This window comes from Somniosus microcephalus, chromosome 2 (genome assembly GCF_052327205.1).
Source record: "Somniosus microcephalus isolate GS21.2 chromosome 2, FLI_Smic_1.0, whole genome shotgun sequence".
Lineage (NCBI taxonomy): Eukaryota > Metazoa > Chordata > Chondrichthyes > Squaliformes > Somniosidae > Somniosus > Somniosus microcephalus.
In genome coordinates this window covers 303,825,078-303,841,247 of record NC_140988.1, presented here as the reverse complement: position 1 = coordinate 303,841,247, position 16,170 = coordinate 303,825,078, and the positions used below count along the sequence as shown (strand labels likewise).

Genomic DNA, 16,170 nt, shown 5'->3' with positions numbered 1-16,170 from the left:
TAAACCCTCCCCAACAGCACTAGCAAACCTCCCCGTGAGAATATTGGTCCCAGCTCTGTTGAGGTGTAACCCATCTGGCTTGTACAGGTCCCACCTTCCCCAGAAACCGTCCCAATCCCTCAGGAATCTAAAGCCCTCCCTCCTGCACCATCTCTCCAGCCACGCATTCATCTGTTCTATCCTCCTATTCCTGTACTCACTAGCACATGGCACCAAGAGTAATCCAGAGATTACTACCTTTGAGGTCCTGCTTTTTAATCTCTCTCCTAGCTCCCTAAACTCTGCCTGCAGGACCTCATCCTCTTTCTGCCTATGTTACTTAGAAGGAATTCCTGGTACCTGTCACCCACCTCGCTAGGGCTAAACACACACTTGTCAGTTGTCTAATAACCAACTGGTGGCTATTTTCCATGGGGGAGGGGGAAAAAGTAAACAGGATCTCTTTGGGTCACGTTGGCTCCAAGATAACATGTCTGGTGATAGGAGATTGGAATAGAGTTGATCCTCCACATCAAACTGCGTTATCCAATAACCTGAGCAAGCAGGTCCATAATACTCCAGCTACTGTTGATGATTGTTCAGCCAGTCTGGTACATTGATGGGACTTAAAGGAATAGCTTGTAATGTGTCAGTTGCCTTGATGCTCTAGTTGGTTATTAGACAGAGAATTACACAGAATATACAGCACAGAAACAGGCCATTCAGCCCAACCAGTCCACGCCGGCGTTTATGCTCCACGAGAACCTCCTCCCATCCTCATTGAATTCTATCAGCACATCCATCTATTCTCTTCTCCCTCATATGCTTATCTCGTCTCCCCTGAAATGCATCTACACTGTTCATCTCAACCACTTCCTGTGATAGCAAGTTCCACATTCTCACCACTCTCTGGGTAAAGAAGTTTCTTCTGAATTCCCTGTTGGAGTTCTTGGTGACTATCTTATATTGATGGTCCCTAGTTTTGCTCTTCCCCACAAGTGGAAACACTCTCTGTGTCTACTCTATTAAAACCTTTCATCATTTTAAATGGCAAAGGAAACCCAACCATCACCTCCAGAACTGTTCTTGATGACTTCCCCAACAGTCAACACAGGCCCTCAATCATCAACGTTGGCATCGAAATTCCTGTCATTACATCAACACCAGAACCTCGATGGAATTTTAAAAAAGCAGATTGGGAAACCATCAAAAGGTCAATTGACACCAACATCAGGTGGATGCTGCCAACCACCAATGCCTTCAACAGATTTATAGGAATTATTAAAGCTGCCACAAAACGCAGTATACCTCGGGGGTTTAGAAAGACATATATGCCTTGCTGGATGGGAGAAAGCGAAGCTCTCTACCAGAAGTATTCACTGAACAAAAACCCAGCCACAGCTACTGCAATGCTGGAGTCCTTGAACTCGGCAAGACGTGAAAGGTGGAGGAGCCTTGTGAAGAAGACTAACTTCATTCATTCCAGCAGGAAAGCATGGGCCCTGCTCCGTCAACTTGGCGGGGAAAACCCCGCCTATAAACACAGAGCGACCATCAGAGCAGATACCATTGCATCCCACTTGATACAAACATCAAAGGCTCCGGTGGACAAAAAAATTTGACGCCAAGTGACGCAGCAGCTTTCGACAAACTTGATGATGGCACCAAGATAGTCAACTATGTCTAATCCAATCATCTTGGATGAACTAAATGTAGCCCTGTCAACAACCAAATCTGGAAAAGCTGCTGATCCAGATGGTGTTTAGCCAGAATTCTTAAAAGCACTGGGACCCAAAGTGAAGAGATGGTTGACCACCTTCTTCTCCAAGGTACTGGCAACCAGTAAAATTCCATCTATTTGGAGGAAGACTAAAATAATTGCCCTCCTGAAACAGGGGAAGAATGCTTGTGAAGCCTCCAGCTACCACCCGATCTCCTTACTTTGTATTTGTTATAAAGTGTTGGAGAGGCTACTACTCCACAGACGAGCCCCCAACATCGAGCCAACTATCCCTAAGGAGCAAGTGGACTTCCGGAGCAACTGTAACTGCAGCAACCAAGTGGTAGCTTTAACAACGCACATTGAAGCAGGCTTCCAGCAACAGCTCAACACCGCCATAGCACTCGTGGACCTGTATCCAAGTTTGCTGATGAGTAAGCCGCGAAAAGGACACAAACAGCCTGCAAAGTGATATAAACAGGTTAAGTGAGTGGGCAATAAGGTGGCAGCTGGAGTATAATGTGGGAAATGTGAGGTTATTCACTTTGGTAGAAAGAATAGAAAAACAGAATATTTTTTAAATGGTGAGAAACTATTAAATGTTGGTGTTGAGAGAGATTTATGTGCCCTCGTACAGGAAACGTAGAATGTTAGCATGCAGGTACAGCAAGCAATTAGGAAGGCAAATGACATGTTGGCCTTTATTGCAAGGGGGTTGGAGTAAGGAAATCTTACTACAATTGTACAGGGCTTTGGTGAGACCAGACCTGGAGTACTGTGCACAGTTTCATTCTCCTTAACTGAGGAAGGATACACTTGCTTTAGAGGTGGTGCAACAAAGGTTCACTAGATTGATTCCTGGGATGAGAGGGTTGTCCTATGAAGAGAGATTGAGTAGATTGGGCCTATACTGTCTGGAGTTTAGAAGAATGAGAAGTGATCGCATTGAAACATACAAGATTCTGAGGGGGATTGACAGGGTAGATGCTGAGACGTTGTTTACCCTGGCTGGAGAGTCTAGAACTAGGGGGGCATAGACTCAGGATAAGGGGTCAGCCATTTAAGATTGAGATGAGGGAGAGTTTCTTCACTCAGAGGGTTGACAATCTTAAGAATCCTTTATCCTAAAGGGCTGTGGATACTGAGTCGTTGAGGATATTCAAGGCTGAGATAGGTAGATTTCTGGACTCTAGGGGAATCAAGGGACATGTGGATCGGGCAGGAAAGTGGAGTTGAGGTCGAAGATCAGCCGTGATCTTATTGAAAGGCAGAGCAGGCTCGAGAGGCCGTATGGCCTACTCCTGTTCCTAATTCTTATGCTCTTATGTTCATGCAAGGTGGACAAGTGTAAAATAATTGCTATGCGAGCAAAGAAGCAAAAGAGGAAGTATGCATTAAATGGGACAGTGTACTGCATGCTGATTACAAGAAAGATGTAAGGCTTATAGGTGATAAATTTATGAAACCATCAACCCAATGTCTAGTGGCAGTCACCCGGAAAATCAGATGCTGAGTTACATTAGCAGAGGGAAAGCATTCAAATCAAGAGAGACTGTATTGCTGCTGTATAAGACTCTGGTCAGAACAGATTTGAAATATTGTGTGTAATTCTGAAATCACTGGAAGAATATTACTGTGCTTGTAAGGACATAGAAACTAGCAATAAAGATTATTCTGGGAATGAGGAATTTGAAGTTATAAGAAAAGGTTAAGAAGGTTGGCTCATTTTCTTTTGAAAATAGGATAGCTCTAGGGGATTGACTAAACTGATTAAAGCCAATTAGAAGGATTCAAACGCCAGAGGACAAAAGTTAAAAATCAGGAAGTTGGGAGTAAGAAGGGAGGTCAAGTAGAACTTTTCGAAGCAAAGCATATTAAATCTGTGGAATAAGTTACCAGAGAAGACGGCTAAATGGATGGGGTAAACAAGTGCCTAAGACAATTAGATGACTTTCTGGAGAGAGAAGTGATGTAAGAAAACTACTAGGCACTTGGTCTAAGCGTTAAACAAAGCTTTAATCAACTGTTTTACAACATGGAGGTCTAGTTGTGTCCTTCACTAGTTCCTGTTAAGAATGTCCTGCGCAAGCTGGGCCCGTGCCCGAGTATTTATACTCTCCCTGGACAGCGCCACCCGTAGGCCGCTCAGTTGAGTCATGTCAAGAAGCATTGAGTGGTATGGGTGAGAAGGTGGCTATGTGGTGCTGATCTTGCAATGAGTAACAGACTTGTTTGCCTAATAGCTTTTTTTCCTTCCAAAACACTTAGGCTTAATGCTGCATCTAGTATTTTTACTTTTGGAATTATTTCACAATTTTCAAATCAATTTGTTTGGACTGATATTTGTTACTGCAGGCAAGTTTCTGAACGGTAATCTATAATCGCAGGTAATTCATTAACTCAGTTAAAATTATTTTCCTTTGAGTGTTATAGATATAAAATGTGAAAAAAGAATCATCCAAAATGCCAAGACATTTTTGCCATTTAAGCTCCTTAGGACGTTTTACTACATTAAAGGCACTATATAATGCAAGTTGTTGCTGTTAGCAGAACTGGAAAAGCAATTCACGAGTGTCTTCAGAACTTTTAATCTCGGGAACAAATGCTAATTTAAAAAATGGGGAAGTTCAACAGAATCTTACAGAGAGACAGCTCTAGTTACGATGGTACAGGAGGTTGAATTAAAATGCTATTAAACATGGACGAAACAAAAGTGCATCGAAATAGTGTATACTTGGTATAAACAATGCAATGAGTAGCAAAAAATTTAAAATGCATCATCTGACCTTTCAATGGACTGAGCTGAATTTGGTACAGAAATTCTTGTTTTGATTGTCGGACCCTCGCTGTAGGTCATGTCTTCAGCTTCAGACAGATGATACTTAAACCTATGAAAACAAATTGAAAATTTCTCAAATACATTGATGTCATAATATTTATGTATATTTGTACTCTCTAACCCCGATCGTGAATGGAAACTAGAAAAAAAAAAATTCTTAGCAAACTGTACCACGTTCCAAGTCCCTGCCTCAAAATACTAATTGTGTAAATGTAATTAGGAAAATTCAAGCCATGTTGCTGGGAGGTAGACTGGTATAAGTTAACCTGATGTACATTAATGAAGAGGAAATATGAAGAACTTCAAACACTGTGATGATTTGTTTAGTTTCAAATACTGTGGGTTTTTATTTTAAGTTTTTAGAAAAATTTCCACCAGATAATTCAGAAAGCCATTATCTGCAATGAGCCCTCATAGATAGCCTACATTGAAGCACACACAATCCATAAACCTTTGGTCACTTGAACAAGAACAAAATGGTGAAAGAGGGAAATAAACCAGAGGATTTAGCAGCTCAGGCAAGACTGTATTCGCCTCACCTTTACAGTTGTGGGCCCGAGTCAAAAAACATCCATTTAATCGTATGGAACAAAACAAAAGATTGTAATTTTAGGAGCTTCAATCACTATTTGCATTCCATTTCTATATTATTTTGTCCTCTTCCTTTTTGCTGAATTAGAAGCATGCCTCCAGTAACTTCACCATGTTGCCATTCTTCATGTATGAGCTTCTACAATGAATGACAGCCTCTCACAGCTGTGGGAGACACTACAGCTTGACTCAGTCCTTTTCTTCTAACGTTCACACACCCAAACACATACACATGCATGGACTACCCTAAAGACTCAGCAAGAAAATGCGCTGCATGCTATGGTGCTAAGACAGAGGATCCACCAGAAGGTTTCAGATTTAATTTCTGGGCCAAGTTAGCTGAGACGGGATGAAGATATGATTGCAGTCAGTGTCCCAGGAAGGAAGGAGATTTTAAAAAAGGAGCTGTGGCTCCTGATCACCATCACTGACTCCTGCTGGAAAGTGTGTGCATATGCATACATCAAAGGCAGGATAGGTACAGTTCTGCAGTAAACTATCCAGACAGCACTCAGAGGTTCACCTCTTCTGTCAAGGAACATTGGGAGCGGGTTGGGGGTGGAGGTGGGGGTGGGGGGGGTGGGGGAGGAGGAAGCGCTGGAAAACAACATGTGGACAAGTGAAATAACAACAGAAAATGCTGGAAAAACTCAGCAGGTCAGGCAACATCCGTGGAGAGAAATTTGAGTTGACGTTTCGGGTTGGACCCTTCTTCAAAACTGGAAAGAAAAGAAACTAGATCGGAGGCAGGGCTGCGATAGGACAAAAGAATAAAAGAAACAAAAGAAGTAAAAGAGATTAGAAGCTAGACGAGATGGTAATAGGCTGGGATTAGGTGTAAAGTGTACTGGCAGGGCAGAAGATAGCTGCCAGGTGTGAGAGAGAAACAAAAGGAAAGGGGGGGGGGGGGGGAAAGGAGTGGAACAATTACAAGAGAAAATGAAATGGGGGCCGAGCTTATGATCTGAAATTGTTGAACTCGATATTGAGTCCGGAAGGCTGCAGACTGCCTAATCAGAAGATGAGGTGCTGTTCCTCGAGTTTACGTTGAGCTTCCGTGGAACAATACAAGAGGCCAAGGACGGTGAGGTCCGAGTGGGAATGGAGCGGTGAATTAAAATAACAGGCGACCGGAAGCTCAGGGTCACCCTTACGGACTGAACGGAGGTGTTCCGCAAAGCGGTCACCCAATCTGCGTTTGGTCTCCCCAATGTAGAGGAGACCGCATCGTGAGCAGCGAATACAGTATACTAGATTGCGAGAAGTACCTGGAAGGGGTGTTTCGGGCCCTGGACAGTGGGAAGGGGGGAGGTATAGGGGCAGGTGTTACATCTCCTCCGCTTGCACGGGAAGGTGCCAGGCGAAGAGGAAGGGCTGTTTGGGGTGATAGAGGAGTGGACTAGGGTGTCTCGGAGGGAGCGGTCCCTGCGGAATGCTGAAAGGGGAGGGGAGGGGAAGATACGTTTGGTGGTGGGATCACTTTGGAGGTAGCAGAAATGCCGGAGAATGATCCGTTGAATGTGGAGGCTGGTGGGGTGAAAGGTGAGGACAAGGGGAACCCTATCGTGGTTCCGGGAGGGAGGGGCAGGGGTGAGGGCAGAAGTGCGGGAGATAGAACTGACACGGTCGAGGGCAGTGTCAACCACAGTAGAGGGGAATCCTCGGTTGCGGAAAAAGGAAGACATATCTGAAGCACTGGTGTGGAAGGTGGCGTCGTCGGAGCAGATACGGCGGAGGCGGAGAAACTGGGAGAATGGAATAGAGTCCTTACAGGAAGCGGGGTGGGAGGAAGTGTAGTCCAGGTAGCTGTGGGAGTCAGTGGGCTTGTAGTAAATATTGGTCGATAACCTATCCCCAGAGATGGAGACGGAGAAGTCGAGGAAGGGAAGGGAAGAGTCCAAGATGGACCATGTGAAGGTGAGGGAAGGGTGGAAATTGGAGGCAAAGTGAATGAAATTGTCAAGTTCGGGGCGAGAGCAGGAAACGGCACCGATACAGTCATCAATGTATCGGAAAAAGAGGTGAGGGAGGGGACCAGAGTAGGACTGGAACAAAGATTGTTCCACATAGCCCACGAAAAGGCAGGCATAGCTAGGACCCATGCGGGTACCCATGGCAACACCTTTGATTTGGAGGAAATGAGTGGAGTTAAAGGAGAAGTTGTTCAATGTGAGAACAAGTTCAGCCAGGCGGAGGAGGGTCGTGGTGGATGGGGACTGGTCGGGCCTCTGTTCAAGGAAGAAGCGGAGCGCCCTCAGGCCATCCGGGTGGGGGATGGAGGTGTAGAGGGATTGTACGTCCATGGTGAAAAGGAAGCGGTTGGGGCCAGGAAACTGGAAACTGTTAAAGTGGCGGAGGGCGTCCGAAGAGTCGCGGATGTAGGTGGGAAGAGACTGGACAAGGGGAGAAAAGATAGAGTCAAGATAGGAAGAGATAAGTTCTGTAGGGCAAGAACAGGCTGAAACGATGGGTCTACCAGGGCAGTCCTGTTTGTGGATCTTGGGAAGGAGGTAGAAGCGGGCTGTGCGGGGTTGGGGAACTATGAGGTTGGTGGCAGCAGGGGGAAGATCTCCAGAGGAGATGAGGTCAGTGACAGTCTTGGAAACGGTGGTTTGATGTTCGGTAGTGGGGTCATGGTCCAGGTGGAGGTAGGGGGAGGTGTCGGAGAGTTGGCGTTCAGCTTCCGCTAGGTAGAGGTCAGTACGCCAAACAACAACAGCACCACCCTTGTCAGCGGGTTTAATGACAATATCAGGGTTGGATCTAAGAGAATGGAGTGCTGCAAGTTCAGAGGGAGGTAGGTTGGAGTGAGTGAGGGGGGCAGAGAAATGGAGACGGCCGATGTCACGGCGGCAGTTAGCGATGAAAAGATCTAGAGAGGGTAAGAGGCCAGGGGGAGGGGTCCAGGTAGAACGGGAATTCTGCAAGAACTGTAATTAACTTTAATATTCATGTACTGTATTTCTTTCTTACTATTGATTTATTTTTGAGTTTTAATTAAACAGTATTTCCTGATGACATAATTGAAGCAATGTCTTAAAGGAGTTACTGAGTCAAATAGCGTAAGGGAATCAAGTAAAACAGTTGAAACAGAAGCATGTAAAGGCCATCTCTCTACAGATAATTCAGCTTCATACCATTAGATTCAGTAACCGTTTAATCAATATTCACAAAAAAAATCAACTGAAAGATTAAATGAGGAAAAAATAAAATGCCCCCAGCCCCACCCAAGCTTGCACCTTCCAATTCATCATGCATAATTTTCACCAGCATGCACTGGTACTGAATCTCCCAAGAGAGGTAAATAATCAGAGATAGAATTTCCAAGGGAGTTCAGCATTTATCCCAACACAGTAACTTATATAATTCATCAGGTAAATGTTAAATTTAATGATAATACTTGTAATTATTTTTGCCCTCAAAAAACCCACCATTGTCCTTGCAAACTACCGCCCCATCTCCAACCTCCCTTTCCTCACCAAAGTCCTTGAATGTGCTGTCACCTCCCAAATCCATGCCCATAATTCCCGTAACTTCATGTTTGAATCTCTCCAATCAGGTTTCTGTGCCAGCCACTGCACTGAAATGACCCTACGCTAAGTCACAAATGATATCCTGTGACTGTGACGGTAGTGCACTATCCCTCTTCATCTTTCTTGACCTCTTTGATACATAAGAACATAAGAAATAGGAGGAGTAGGCCAATCGGCCCCTCGAGCCTGCTCCGCCATTCAATAAGATCATGGCTGATCTGATCCTAACCGCCAATCTACTATCACAGAACCATCTCCTGAATCTAACAGAATTAGACACACGAAATAGGAGCAGGATCAGGCTACACGGCCCCTGGGCCCGCTCCGCTACCCACAGGGCCATGACCGATCCAAACCTAAAACCATGCTGACTTTGTCCTATTAAATTATGATTATCCAAATGTCCTGTTATTGTCTCCTTGGACTCCAAAATTTTACCTACCACAGATGTTAGGCTAACCGGTCTATAGTTTCCAGCCTTCTGTCTACTGCCCTTTTTAAATAAAGGTGTTACATTAGCAGTTTTCCAGTCTGCCGGGACCTTTGCCGAGTCCAGGGAGTTTTGGAAAATTATTACCAATGCATCCACAATCCCTACTGCCACTTCCCTCAAGACCCTAGGATGTAAGCCATCAGGTCCAGGTGATTTATCCGCCTTGAGTCCCATTATTTTACCGAGTACCACTTCCTTAGTGATTTTGATCGTGTTTAGCTCCTCCCCCCCATAGCCCCCTGTTTGTCCAGTGTTGGGATATTCTTAGTGTCCTCTACTGTAAAGACTGATGCAAAATATTCATTCAGTGTTTTTGCCATCTCCATATTTCCCACCATTAATTTCCCGGTCTCATCCTCTAAGGGACCAACATTTACTTTAGCCACCCTTTTTCTTTTTATATAACTATAAAAACTCTTACTATCTGTTTTTATATTTTTTGCCACACCATTCTAAAATAGTTTACTTGCCCATTGTACTCTTCATTTCCAAATACTAAAATTACTTCACTTTTAATCTTTAGCCTGCTAAAAATTCAGTTGGATACACAGCAGGCTACAAGTGTAAACTAATAAATGTGGGAAACTTTCATTTTTATAGAATTAATTGAACCACAGGATTTTTGTGTATGATTGAATTTTGACTTATTAACTTAATTAGTTCCTTGTAAAGCAGCATAAATCTGGAAAATAGGTCTCAAAGGAGATCCTTTATTTTGAATTTGTAATATAAAAATATAATATATTGTATTTTGAAAGCCAAACTAGAAGTAGCAACATTACATTTGCAACCCAATATAAAATATGTAATTAACCTGATCTGAATATTTAACTACAGCCCTACTTTACCCATTCATTATGCTATTAATATGCACAAACTCTTACAGCAAAGTGTTTTGGTTACCACCCAACTGCCTTTGAAGTTTGCTTTGTCTGTCAATTATTGATAATTATTTTATAATGTTGTTAAAATCCCTACTGAATTGCAGCTGTTCTAAATGTGTTAACATTCAGAATGCTACGCAGGTGTTGAAATTTTAACAAAAAATAAAAGCAGTTAAAACTGAAATACTGTGCAAGTTGCTACCACATGGGATCCATTTTGTTCAAACCTATTAAAGTTGTACCAGGAAAGGGGTTCAAAACCATTGCAATCAATCGGCAACGCAGTCAGTTATAATTAAAACTTTGTTGCCAATCGAATAAAGGTTAGTTTTAAAGCGTAAATTACCTCCATTAGGAAAGTTCAAGGTTCAATGAAGTTCTCACCTGCTGTAATCCAACCTTGAGTCGTGTAACTGCTGTTGCTTTAGAAGGAGCAGGGACTCCTGCTGAGCGAGCATTCTCTGCAGTCTTTCTTTCTCTAGCTCCAGCTCCATTTTCTGACACAACAGCTGCTGCTTTTGGTCTACAGGCATTTTCTTTCCGTGCAAAACTTCTCCAGTCATTATTCCCATTTGATTATTTATTGCTGGATCATGAAACATTCCAGAGAAGGCATTATGTTCAATTAACGGTCTGAAATGCCTGTTATGTACATTAGTGAATTGATTTTCATCACCAGTCTCTCCTTTCCTCAACCATCCATAGTGAGAAGGTTGGCCGCCATCAGTATCAAAAGTATCAGGAAATGTACCAGCCTGCACAGCACCTACATCTACTCGATCGTTCATGTTGTAACGTCTTCCTGCAACTGGCTCTCCTTGAATTGTATTTCCAGCTTTAGTCTCGCAACCATTTTGGGATGGAAAACAGTCCGTACTCTGAATTTGATTGAGAAGATTGTGGGTTCGGTTGTGGCCCAGGTCACACTGACGATGAGGTGCTAGGGATGCACCAACAAGCACCTGTTTAGGTTTACCGACAGCATTTGATGTGCAAGTAGGCACAATTCCTAGGTAGGAGCCATCAAGGTCTGAAGAAGCCGGCTGAGGAGGAGGATTCTTGCTAGCCACCTAAAAGCAAAACATTTACAAAGGTTACAGAAACACTTAGACATTCATTGGTGTTTTCTTTATTTGGACGGCGTTTTCTTTATTTGGACGGCATTTTCTTACGCAAATTACTCCCAATGTATTTAAATGAGTATTGATGCATTTTGGCGGTTAAGAGAGACAATCTAATAAATGGGATACAAATAGAAAATGCTGGAAATACTCAGCAGGTCAGGCAGCCTCTGAGGAAAGAGAAACAGAGTTAATGTTTCAGGTCGATGATCTTTCATCAGAACGGCAATCAAAAGACATTAAGGGTTGCGAAGCCTATAACTCATGTTAGCAGAAAATGTATTTTAAAAATAGTTTGCTTGCTCATAGTACTCCTGATTTCAAAATACTAAAATTATTTCACATTTTATCTTCAGCCTGCTGAAAATTCACTTGGATACACAGTAGAAATCCATTGGCTGAGTTAAAACGTGGCAACTTTGCTCTACCCTTTTCATTTTTATAGAATTAATTGAACCACAAGTTTCATTTGTGTATGAATAAATTGAGATTTTTTGTTATTCCTTTCCTACACTATTGCCAGCCACAGAGCATAGTTGATGATCTGCTCCAAAGTCCCTGTAAATGGCACTCTTAACACAGGTATGGATTCAGTCTCGCACTTTAATCTGTTTAACATCTCTCCTTGACAGCTCAATTGAGAACTGGAACTCACCAAGTGGTGAACCATGGTGAAAAACTTGTGTCCTACCACTCAATGGCACAGTGTATTAATATACCAAACATAACTGTTATACCCTCTAACAGGGTTAACCAGCAGTAAATTTGTCACTTCATTTGCATAAAGCAGTCTCAGAAGCTACAAATCATGTCACTAGTCAGCATGATGTCTGATCAATTTGTTGAAGTGGCGCAGCAGGCCTTAACATGAAAGATATAATGGAAATTCAGAGCATCATATCAAAGTGTCAAGTATTGAGAATTACTGCAGGTTAATTTGTTACAGGATATAAATAATAAAACATATTTTTTTGCTTCATTTGTAGGTTAATAAATTAAATTTATTTTATTTTAGTGTGTGGCTGAATTATATTATTTAATTAACCAATAACTATTTTTTGTTTCACTGGTAAGTATACACAAGGCTGGTGTTTACCTATTGTGCTATTCTTAACACCTTCTAATGACAATGTTGCTCCAAGTCCTAATTTCTTAACATTCATTAAGTATAAATAATCTTACAAACTTATTTACTCTTGAACTCCACATCAAACTTTGCAATAAAACTCTTACCCCACAAACTACTAAATAATATTAAAGTGGATATCCCTAGGTAATCTTTTTGAGCTAGGAAAACAGCCACAATTACTGCTGCAGAAATAATTTTGTTTGGTGCCATAAGATGTACAACTACAGTAAATCCTTCCCTTCTATATATTTTTTTTTTTTACATACATCACACATGTGGCTTAGGAAATGTGGAGTTATATTTCCAAGTTCAACTCTGATCCCCCAAAAATTGGTTTAAAAAGATATTTTAAATGACTGAAATAAAATGATACAAGCAGCAGTGCAGCATAAAGAAAGATATTTTATTAGATCAGTGTCGTTGGAGATACAATATCTCAGAAATGATTGTGGCATATCCATTATGTATTAGTTACAGGGAGGATCTAATGAACCCAGCAAGATACAATGGCTTTCCCCCACCAAAAAAAAGAGTACTCTTTCATTAATATAAAAACTCAGCAGCAATATAAATCCTCATTTTACGATTTGCAAATCAGAGTAGTTATTCTCAGGTTGTAAGACATGTTCAGCCACAGTGTAGACAATCTCACAGTATACTCACAAAACCTCCAAGCAAGAAACTGACAAATAGCATCAATGCAGCAGTAAAAGATACTGCTGATTGCACACACGTTTGAGAAGGGGGAAAAGGAGGGAAATATGACAGTATGAAAGGTACAGTATTTTCATATTAATCTAATTGCTTTTTTTTTAAGTCACTTTTTGTGTTGTCACAAGTTAGTTCATAGAAAGCTACTAACTTATGAGCATAGAAAAAAGGAAAGGAAACCAGCTGGTCCTGTCCGGCATAGCATAAGTTCCACACGCCATTCCCACCCACCCTTAAGAAAAAACCGTAAGCCAATTTGGGAAAAGATTGAGAGAAATTTATCTCCAACTCCACCAAAGGCAATCAAGCAAGCTGCAAGGGGTTATTGGTGACATCTTACATCACTTGCTGATGATCAAGAGTAGGCTAATAGGGTGGTAAGTGATCGATTGGATTTGTCCTGCTTTTTGTGGACAGGACATACCGAGGTACTTTTCTACATTGTCGGGTAGACGTCAGTGTTGTAGCTGTACTGGAAGTTTAGCTAAGCTAGTTCTGGAGCACAGGTCTTCAAGCACTACAGCCGAGATGTTGCTGGGACCTGTAGCATTTGCTGTGTCCAGTGCACTCAGCCAGTTCTTGATGTCATGTGGAATTAATTGAATTGGCTATGATGACGGGGACCTCAGGAGGAGATTGAGAAGTTTCGTCCACTCGTCACTTTTGGCTGAAGGTGGTTGCAAATACTTCAGCCTCATCTTTTGCACTTGTACTGGGCTCCGCCATCATTAAGGATGGGATGATCATGGAGCCTCCAGTTAGTCTAATCCTTTCATTGCTTGTCTATATTGAGTCAGAGGGCCACTATGAAACTGCACCAAATATGCAGTACTGATGGACATAAGAACATAAGAACTAGGAGCAGGAGTAGACCATTCGCCCGTCAAGCCTGCTCCGCTATTCAATAAGATCATGGCTGAACTTCTATTTCAACTCCACTTTCTCACCCTATCCCCATATCTCTCGGTTCCCTTAGTATCCAAAAATCTATCGATCTCTGTCTTGAATATACTAAACGACTGAGCATCCTCTGGGGTAGAAAATTCCAAAGATTAACCACCCTTTGAGTGAAGAAATTTCTGCTCGGCTCAGTACTAAATGGCCAACCCCTTATTCTGACACTGTGATCCCTAGTTCTAGACTCCCCAGCCAGGGGAAGTAGCTATGTGCCCTCTCTTGTGCCACAATGGAGAAGAGAGACACAAGTGTGAGAATTATAAATGTATTACTGTCGAACTGTATTACTGCCGAACTGAAGGGAAAAAAATAAGATGACTGTTGTTACAATTTGGGGTTTTTATGCTCGCTATTATCCCAGGTTCCAGGTCACTGGTCACACCAAAAAGCAGAACTCACAACCCCCAGAATCTGGACTGCATCTTTTTCTGCCAAATATGTAGTCAAATAATAGCATAACTCAGGAATTGCAATAGAGAATCCATACCAGTTACAGAAATAAGACTTGTGCCACCATGTGAATTCTCCTAATTTCACAAAAGGTAGTCTGAAATTGCACTTCACTGAGACAAGGCACCAGCTCAGACCATCAACTGGCTTATTTAGATATAAAATACATGTATGAACAGTATACACTTTTCGCAGTAAGGATAATCTGCGAGGAGTTGGTAGCACTGGAAGCAGATAGATACAGCGGGAGGCGAGGACAGTGCGGACCTGCAAGGAGTCGGCAGCATTGGCAGTACAAATCCGGCGAATTCAAAACAATAAAAAAAGAGTGACGTCACAGGGCAGCAAGTAGATGATTGTTTGGCGAGTTTGAACATTTTTTCTCTCCAAGCTCAGACAGTCATTTAAAGTAAGAGCTGGGAAACTGTTACGCACTTTATTAAATTAATAATTTAACTAATTTAATTAATATAATATATAAATGATCATTGAATAAAGACTTTAACTAATTAAATAAATAAAATAAGGTTAGACTAAGATATGGCAGAGCAGGTTGTGTGTCTGGACTGCAGCATGTGGGAGTTTGTGGACAGCGAGACTGTCCCGAGCGAACACATCTGCAGTAGATTTCTCCGTCTCGAATCTCTCCGGCTTAGAGTCATTGAGCTGGAGTGCGAGTTGGAGACATTCTGACACATAAGGGAGGGGGAGGAGTATTTGGACAGTTTGCTCCAGACTTCGGCCACACCTCGTAGAGAGGTGCAGGTTCAGAACGGGGTTGGTGTGACCGATAGTGTGCAGAGTAAGTGGAACCCAGGTAAGGGAACGAGGATCCACAGAAACTGATCATATTAAATAGGTACAATGTACTTGTGACCTGTGAGGATAAGGATAAAGACTGTCGGAAGGACAGCCAGAATGAGGACCATGGTGCTTTGGAGCAGGAGGCTGTCCAAGTCCAAAAGGGGGAGGAGGAGGAGTAGAGGAAGCGTAATGTGGTAGTTGTAGGGGATTCTATAATTAGGGGGACAGATAGCATCCTTTGTAAGCAAAATCGAGAGTACCACATGGTATGTTGCCTACCGGGTGCCAGGGTGAGGGACATCCGAACCAGCTTGAAAGGATATTGGAGAGGGAGGGGGAGGATCCAGTTGTTGTGATCCATGTTGGGACCACCAACAACATATGGAAGAGTAGGCAAGAGGCCCTGTTTGGGGAGTACCAGGAACTAGGGGCTAAATTAAAAAACAGGACCTCAAGGGTTATAATCTCTAGATTATTACCTGAGCTATGTGCAAATTGGTGGAGGGATAAGTTGATTAGGGAAGCGAACACATGGCGAAAGGAGTGTTGTGGGAAAGAGGGGTTCCATTTCATGGGACACTGGCACCAGTATTGGGACAGGAAGGAACTGTACCATTGGGACAGGCTCCAATGTGGAAAGGATAAATAGGGCAGTCACAAGGACTTTAAACTAGTAAATAGGGGGGGGGGGGAACGCGCCAGGTGGAAATTGTAGTACAAATAGTAGTTCAGAAACAAACGAAAGGGAAGAGAGTAGAGTAACAGTCAGAAATTGTGATTTAGGCACTACAGGTAAAGGGAAAACTAAAAAATGTAAAGTGATTAAACCAGGGAGAGAAATAAGAAATATGTGAGTAAAACATTAGCACTGAAGGACAGGCTAGGGTGGGTGGCCCAAATAAGCATTCTTTATACAAACGCATGGAGTATAAAAAATAAATTGAATGAACTGCAGGCAC

General features: G+C 42.5%; 1 protein-coding gene across 5 annotated transcripts in view; it reads right to left on the bottom strand.

The window, feature by feature from the left end:
* kiaa1328 (KIAA1328 ortholog) overlaps positions 1 to 16,170 on the bottom strand; it is a 388,527-nt gene that overhangs the window by 249,204 nt on the left and 123,153 nt on the right. For all 5 annotated transcript variants that reach the window (XM_085973930.1, XM_085973909.1, XM_085973903.1 and 2 more), the window contains 2 exons: positions 10,424 to 11,109; positions 4,486 to 4,587 (listed from right to left, as the gene is read on the bottom strand). In XM_085973930.1, coding sequence (XP_085830056.1) covers positions 4,486 to 4,587; positions 10,424 to 11,109 — 788 coding nt within the window. The remainder of the gene's footprint in view (positions 1 to 4,485; positions 4,588 to 10,423; positions 11,110 to 16,170) is intronic.